This window comes from Lactuca serriola, chromosome 1 (genome assembly GCF_051521515.1).
Source record: "Lactuca serriola cultivar US96UC23 chromosome 1, Lser_US96UC23_V15, whole genome shotgun sequence".
Classification (NCBI taxonomy): domain Eukaryota; kingdom Viridiplantae; phylum Streptophyta; class Magnoliopsida; order Asterales; family Asteraceae; genus Lactuca; species Lactuca serriola.
The window spans coordinates 40,666,681-40,675,553 of NC_136408.1; the positions used below are offsets into that span (position 1 = coordinate 40,666,681).

Consider the following 8,873-nt stretch of genomic DNA (forward strand, 5'->3'; position numbering starts at 1 on the left):
TGAATGAAATTCTTGCTTCCAAGCCTTATAACCAATGTTTATCCTTCAAAAGTGTCGAATTCTCTAGAGCAAAAAGTTCCAATTCGGGGGTTATGGTGATCTATTTATACTTTTCCCGAAATCGGAGCACCACGTCGTGGTAAGTCCACCACGACGTAGTAATCATGTTTATCCCGTGTTCTACAAGTCTTCGAAGTTGATCGGGATTCTTCAAGTTGCCACATTATGGGGAATTCACCACAACGTGTTGGGGTATATTTTCTTCATTTTAGAGCTTTAGTTCAAACTTCCAACTTCCACCATCTAACTTCCTTTTTACTCCAAGCATATCTTTTGGTCCCTACAACATAATTCACAGCAAATTAAGTATCTTTTGTTCTAATAAGGACATAAAATAATTAAAATATTAAGATATGCTGTATAATTATGTGTATAGATATGCACATATCAAAATACCCTACACTTATTCTTTGCTTGCCCTCAAGCAAATTGATTTTTAATTTCACCATCAAAATACAAAACAATCCATTTCAAACCTAGCCATTAATGCATGTATTTGTGTCTATAATTCCTAAGAACTACCCATTCCTAAATACTAACAATCCCTATAAACCTTCACCCCTTAGCTTATATGACACTCATTTATGCAACCCTCCAAATCAATCCTCATAAATCTTTCTTGACCTCAAGGTATTTTTGGCTAAACAACCAAGCATACATAAATTCCAGAAATTACAACTTTGATACCACAATGAAGCTCTTTGAATTCTTCACTTTGTTGTATATTTCATCAGTGATTTGTTTGAATTCACCACCTTCTCTGTTTGATTTTTGGTATCTTCAACTTTTCGTATTTCTTCAGAATTTTGATCTTTTGATCTTCATACTTTGATAGCTCCAAAATTCTTTTACTTTACGGTAATTTCTCTCTCTCTTTTTTACATGTATTCTCACTTTTTTTTCTTTTTTACTTATATCCTACATGCTTAAGCAAGGAGCTTAGCTTCAACCTTTATTGGTTAAGGTATTAATCTAAGTGCAATGACTACCTAGGCTTTCCTGGATAGATTTCAAGTTTAGGCTGCAAAACATATTATGCCATATAAGCTACCAGATTACCTTTCATACCTCATGACTTTTCACTAGGAAATGGGAAGCCACAAATACACTATAACATGTGTTGGCTCAAGTAAACATTTGGGTTCTCTTCGGATCATCCCATACTTCATTGGAAAACAATTTAAATAGCTAAGTGTCCTAATTTAAAAATCAAATGCTTTTTCTTATGCAATATACCCCCTAACCCACAATCATTTCATGCAATGCTCTCATTGCATGGTATGCAAAACATAAAATTAAAAAGTGGGAGAAAAAGGAACAAACTCCCCAGGGATAGAAGATGCATCTCGAAACGTGGGAAGGACTTCTAGCTTGCTTGAACATGTGGAAACGAAAGTGGAAAATAGAATGGCAGTTTTCGTATGCTTTGAAAAACTCCCCCACAACATAGGAAAGTGTCAACCATGTCATAGCAGCCGGGATAATTCTTCATTATGGCGTAAAATTCTATGGTGTGGGAACAGCTCATCCATACCATGAGAATGAATATAAGATAGGAAACACTACTCTTGACCAAGTAGAATACTGAAAAGTGCTAGAGCAGACTCGGAAAACAAACTCGAAAATCAACACGTCGTGGTGGATATCACCACGTCATGGTAACCCAAACATAACATTTTTTGGTATTATATATGCGACAACACGGCGTGGTGTGTAGTACCACGTCGTGGTGGCCTTGAAAGTGCAAATTCTGGTGCCCTTAGGTACTTAATTGCGAACTATATGTTGCACCAATTCATGTATAAAGCTATTGGACGTGACTCCTCACTCTATGACTCAAATAAACACCCGAAAAATGTGCTAAAATCTTGCTCCTCTTGACGTCTCCTAAGCGTGCTCTATAAACAACCTTCTTTTGCCAAAAATACCCTTACTTGGACTCTAGATTATTACCTGGAACTAAAACAAAGAAAGTAATGCAAGAAGGAAACATTTTCCTACAACCAAAACAAAGAAATAATTGTTCAACTACCACACCAAATAAAACAAAATAAAAACCATAATGAAACAAGTCTAAAACTACCAAATAAAAAGGATAAACGCTCAATCTTCCTCATCATCAACTCCTCCACCACTACCACCAGCTCCACCTTGTTGCTCCCTCCACAATTCCTCCCAACTTGGAACATATGAATATGAAGGAGGGGAATGTTCGGGACAGGGAAAATGCAACTGCTCCATAAGATAATCGAGACCTATGTTGGTATAATTGCCACTCCTTGCCAAGTTATCTTCAAACCTCTGCCTAGCAACACTGTATGGGTCTATGGGCATCACATCAACCTCAGGTACAACTGGTGGTTCGTCCTCTCCAACTTCCCTACCCCGTTGCCTTCCTCGGCTTGGAACTCACTTTTGTGGAGTGTCATCGGGAATACTAAAATTACCCATTCCAAGATCAACAATAATATTCGCCCGCCTGTATAGAAGGACAAAAAAGGGTTTATGAGGTTCCACAGTTAACATGACAACTTCACGTTTTTCAAGAACTCCAAATGAATGTGCGCGCCGTGTAATCAACATTCCACCATATAATGGGGACCCGCACCTATCTTTGGCTTCCCGAGCTGCAAGGAATTCAGCCTAATGAAAAGCTAAATCAACATATATATATATATATATATATATATATATATATATATATATATCGGTTGAAGTAATGGACCACAAGAAGAAGACATCAACAATGGGACATTTATCCCCCTCCTGACGCTCGTTGATGGTGTTAGTAATGAGATGGTGCAAAAAGCGGTGAATGGGCAACCGGATGTCGCTTTCTTGGGCAGTTCCCTTATCGTAAGTCTCGTTGGAAATGGCATTTTAGTGCTCCTTAGCTTTAAACCCGTCCATATATCTTGTAGAAGCTGCAATGTACTGCTGATATGACTCTAAATGAACCTCAGACGGAAGGTAAGTTTCCGTCCTAAGTACAAATTAGGCAAGGTTAAGAGAGTGTCTTTCACCACCAAGGTAAAATGTTAGATTGTCATCATCATATATCCCAACTTTTTGTGCAAAGGAAACTGTTGCTAGAAACTCACGAACCAATTCCTTATACACGATCTGTAACATCCCAAAATACGAGCCAAAAATTTCATTTTTTTAAAATATGTATTTAGCAAAACATTAGGAATAAAACGATCAACGTTCATATCATTTCACAAAGATATTGCATGTCTGGAAAACATTTTAATAAAACGTAAAAGTGTCTGAGTACAAATCCCCAGGAAGATCTCATAATGCGGAATACAAAGCATGTGTGTGATGTACCGCTACCGTGCCGGCTCCTTCCCCTTCGAAGAAGAGGTACCTGAAACCAAAACCGAAAACTGTAAGCACGAAGCTTAGTGAGTTCACCCACTGTACCACATACCATATGGTCCTTACGACTGGATACTGTCGGGCATATCTGGGTGCCCGTCCTACCCCTTCGGTCCTTACGACCGGATACTGTCGGGCATATCTGAGTGCCCGACCTACCCCTTCGGTCCTTACGATCGGATACTGGGGACTATTTCACCCCCTACTGCTACCACATAACACATATCACATAGCATCATATCATACTAGCACATAAACATAACACAGGTAGTAGCAACCCTAGATGAATATCACAGAGACCATCATCTATCATACAACTCCTACTGGTGGGCCGGCATTGTGTCCGTAGACCCACCGCTACTGGAAAGTAACTCACCTCGAAGTAGTTGTTGATCTGCGTGGGAACTAACTGTCTGTTGCTGCTGCTGCTGCCGCTCCGGAAATCCTCCGACTATAATTCCCACAAAACCCTTAGTCAAATACTGCTAACCGACCTCAGGGTAAAATGACCATTTACCCCTTACCAATCAAGAGTCAAGTCAAAGTCAACTGCCAGTTGGCCCGACTCGCCGAGTTGACTTGCCAACTCGCCGAGTCCCTATCCCTTTGTCCGACCATAAACCCGTCTCTACTCGTCGAGTTACGCATTGACTCGACGAGTTCTCCTTCTAAACTAAAGGCCAATAGTCCTTCATCCTACTCGCCGAGTTGTATGAACAACTCGCCGAGTTCTTCTTCATCCGAAGAACACTCTATGCAGAGACTCGCCAAGCTGTATGAACAACTCACCGAGTCTGTTCTTGAGGCCAAAAGATCGCCTTGAACTCGCCGAGTCATGGCATTGACTTGCCGAGTTACTTCATGAGTGAGTCTGGCTTCCGACCCACTGAGTCACACCCCCATGACTCACTACTCCAACCCGCAACAGGAAAAAGGGGAAAAACTCGGGGACTCGCGACTCGACTCGTCGAGTCAGATGAACGACTCGCTGAGTCTGCCACATGCAAATACTATACACGCGATTCTGCTTGAATCCAGCTCATGCCATTCATAGATCTGGGTTTCTAGGGCCTGGTTAACACGAAAAGTTTCCAACTTTACGTGTAAATAAGCACCTATGAGAGTTTTAGGGCTCAAAATGCACCAAAAGAGTAGATCTAGGGCTTTCATGCAATATGGCTCCATAAAGGCGGTAGATCCAAGCTCCTGGAGCTCAATCATTCCTAGATCTAGAGGCTAAACAACTTATTACGAACCCTAAAACACAAACAAGCTTGGGAAAAGGCTCAAGAAGGACTTTCATGGAGCCACAAGGGACAATAAGCATGAAAACAGAGGGAAACTGAGTTATACCTCAAGGAAATCACTGAGATAACACAAATATGCCTGACCTCCTTCTTCTCTTCTTGATCTACTCTCCTTCCCTCTCCAAATCTTCAAGAAAACACACCAAAATGCTTTAATCTCACAAGGAACAATGCTTGAACGAAGTATAGGGCTCTGAGGGTGAAGGGGGCAAGCTTAGGGGCGGATAAGAGGGTTTAAATAGGGTGCAAACCCTTGAAATTTAGGGTTTCATTAGACAGCGGGGACTCGCCGAGTCCAGAATATGGACTCGCCGAGTCGCCAACTTAAACGTGTTCCGGATCCCGTCTCTACTCGGCGAGTCGGACCTACAACTCGCCGAGTCCAAGGCTAAAAATGAAAAACACTAAGATAAATTTTACGTACCAGGAACCAGGTGCTACACGACCTCTTGAATTTCGAAAATCCGGCGCCACCCCAAACACATAAACTGGCCATGAACTCCATTAAAAACCTTTTCAAGATAAGGTTCAATGGATTCCATTAACCTCGTTTGTCCCATCCAATGCCAATCCACAAACGCGAGAACATGCACTTTTCGTTTCTTCATCAATTCAAGTTTAGCATTCCAATGAGCGTCTTGGTCGGGACGACTTCCAGGTTGGTTGCGTCTTGGTCGGCTGGCCATGTCTACAAAATAATCACAAAGAACACACAAAGAACCCTGTGCATTCTTATAATCAAAAGACAACAGAAAAGGCCTTGAAAAAACACCCAACACGACGAGTCCTCGTGGTCGACATATAGTCGCGACACCCGGTTAAAATCGGTCTAAATTTCACATCATTTCAACTAAATAGAAGTTCAGGGTTTGTTCTAGGCATAATATGGAGTAAAATGGTAACAAAATCAAGGCGTAAAACAACCAAAATTGAGTCTGATTTTTGCAAAAATCAGAACCCTAGTTTCCTAAAATCGGCCCTAAATGTGTTCTAATCAGTAAATATATGCCCAATACTAACATAATAAATGATTAAGAGTAAAGAAATCACTAGTAAATCATATCTTTTAGTGAAGAATTGCAAGAAGTTGAAGGAAAAAGGTTGAGTTCGTCGTGGGGGCGGCTGGCACGATGAGAGAAATGGGTGGAGTAAAATGTGAAGTGTTATGACTATAGTTAAAAAAAACTAATTTGACTGTTGTCATTTCCGTTACCACGAGGTGGTAGATTCACAACGCTGTGGTATATTATTTATGCCCCATTTTTCGTGTTCAGACAAATCACCACCTCATGGTGGGTTAAAAATCAATTTTATTTATTAAACTCTTAAAAACATCCACCCCACACTCGTTTTATGCCATACCCCACGTCGAATTCATAGAAAAATCAGAAGAGTGAGAGAATAAAACAAATAAAAATAAATAAAAGAAAAGGAAAGAAAATGCAAACTCAAAATCACAGGTTGCCTCCTGCAATCGCTTCTTTTTGGGGAGTCATAAGTCGGACTCCTTCCCGTTCCATGTTGTCTCTGCTCGTGTGAATTTGACGATTTCCTCATCTCTTTCTTCAATTGGCATTCCTTCTTCATAATGCTTCACTCTATGTTCATTAACTTTGAAAGTGATCTCATCTCTTGATATAAGCTCAATAGCTCCATGTGGGAAAACTTGTTTAACCACAAATGGCCCATCCCACCGAATTTGTAATTTACCCAAAAAAAGTTTCAACCTTGAATTAAAGAGTAGCACCTTTTGTCCTTCATGAAAATATTTATTACACTTCAATCTCATGTCATGCCATTTTTTAGTCTTATATTTATATAATAATGAACTTGTATATGCTTCGTTTCTAAGTTCTTCAAGGGCATTCATTTGCATTAACCGGTTGGTACGAAGTTCAGCTAATTCAAAATTACATATCTTCAAAGCCCAAAATGTTTTATGTTCTATTTCAATCGGCACGTGACAATTCTTTCCATAAACCAACCTATATGGTGTAGTACCAATAGGTGTTTTGAAAGCCGTTCGAAATGCCCAAAGTGCATCATCAAGCTTGTCCGACCACTCCTTTCTATTCCAACCGATCTCTCCAATATCCTCTTTAATGCCCGATTTGTAACTTCAGTTTGCCCACTTGTTTGGGGATGATAGGATGTTGAGAATCTATGGTGGACACCATATTTTTGCAACACTTTAGCCAATTGATCATTTGCGAAATGAGTGCCTCGGTCACTAATTAGAGCTTTAGGAACTCCAAACATTGAAAATAACTTTTTATGAAACCACACCACCACTCGAGCATCATTAGTAGGTAGTGCTTGTGCTTCCGCCCATTTAGATACATAGTCGACAGCCACCAATATATATATATATATATATATATATATATCCTTTTGACACTGGAAAAGGTCCCATAAAGTCAATTCCCCAAATATCAATTATCTCACAAACTTGAATGCTATTTTGGGGCATCTCGTTTCGTGATGAAATGTTTCCCGTCCGTTGGCATGAGTCGCATTCCTTAACAAATTAAGTAGCATCTTTAAAAATTATAGGCCAATAAAAACCTGTATCAAAAATCTTCTTAGTCGTATATTGTGCTCCATGATGTCCTCCGGTGGGTCCGCTATGACAATGTTTCAAGATTTATCGACTCTCTTTCCCGAACACACATCTTTGTATCATTCCATCTGCGCAACTTCGAAAAAGGTATGGCTTATTCCAAAAGTAATACTTGATTTCTAAAAGGAATTTCTTCTTTTGTTGTCGGGTCAAATCTTTTGGAATGTATTCACTTGCTAGGTAGTTAGCTATATCCGCAAACCATGGTACCTCTCCTGCTATAACCAAAAGATATTCTTCGGGAAAATCATCTCCAATCTTGTTCTCTTCCAATTCTTCTAAATGTGGGTTCTCTAATCTTGATAAATGATCGGCAGCCACGTTCTCCATTCCCTTTTTATCTCTTATTTCAATATCAAATTCTTATAGAAGTAAGACCCAACGTATCAATCTTGGTTTAGCATCTTGTTTAGCAAATGGATACTTGAGGCCAGAATGGTCGGTAAAAACAATTGTCTTTGACAAGACCAAATACGGACGAAATTTATCAAAAGCATACACCACCGCTAGTAGCTCCTTCTCGATAGTAGTGTAGTTTTCTTGGGTTGGGTCCAAAGTTTTGCTTGCATAGTAGATAGGTTGAAAATGTTTGTTAATTCTTTGGCCCAAAATAGCTCCCACCGCATAATTACTAGCATTACACATAAGCTCAAAAGGAAGACTCCAATTTGGGGATATCATAATAGGGGTACTAGTTAACTTTTCCTTCAACAATTGAAACGCTTCATGATATTCTTTAGAAAAGTCAAATGGTGCATCTTTCAAAAGAAGTTGTGTCAATGGCCTTGTGATCTTCGAAAAGTCTTTAATGAAACGGCGGTAAAATCCTGTATGTCCTAGATAACTCCTCACCCCTTTTACATTTGTTGGAGGTGGTAATTTAGCTATAGTGTCAACCTTCGCTCTATCCACCTCTATCCCCAACCTTGAGACTTTGTGTCCCAACACAATTCATTCTTTCACCATGAAATGGCACTTTTCCCAATTAAGGACAAGGTTGGTCTTCTCACATCTTTCTAGCCTTAGATCCAAGTTGGACAAACAATCTCCAAAAGAGGACCAAAAAACCGAGAAGTCATCCATGAAAACCTCCATAAATTTCTTGATCATGTCGTGAAAGATAGCCATCATGCGCCTTTGTAAAGTAGCTGGTGCATTGCATAACCCAAAAGGCATGCGTCTATATTTGAATGTTCCACTTGGGCATGTAAAAGTGGTCTTCTATTAGTCTTGTGGGTCAATCGGGATTTGAAAGTAACCCGAGAAACCATCCAAGAAACAATAGTATAGATGACCAGATAACATCTCGAGCATTTGATCGTTAAATGGTAGTGGAAAATGATCCTTGCATGTAGCATCATTTAGTTTTCGATAGTCGATACAAACGCACCACCCGGTTACTGTTCTTGTTGAGATTAACTCGTTAGCTTCATTTGTGATAACCGTCATTCCTCCTTTCTTTGGTAACACGTGTACCGGACTTACCCATGTGCTATCGGAGATTG

General features: G+C 39.9%; 1 protein-coding gene across 1 annotated transcript; it reads right to left on the reverse strand.

Moving 5' to 3' along the window:
- Positions 1 to 6,240: 6,240 nt before the first annotated feature.
- Positions 6,241 to 8,544, reverse strand: LOC145054084 (uncharacterized). Its single transcript, XM_079002214.1, has 4 exons — positions 8,412 to 8,544; positions 7,747 to 8,300; positions 7,481 to 7,701; positions 6,241 to 6,865 (listed from the first exon to the last, which is right to left on the reverse strand). The coding sequence occupies exons 1-4, from the start codon at positions 8,542 to 8,544 to the stop codon at positions 6,241 to 6,243; spliced, it is 1,533 nt and encodes a 510-aa protein (XP_078858340.1).
- Positions 8,545 to 8,873: the final 329 nt, after the last annotated feature.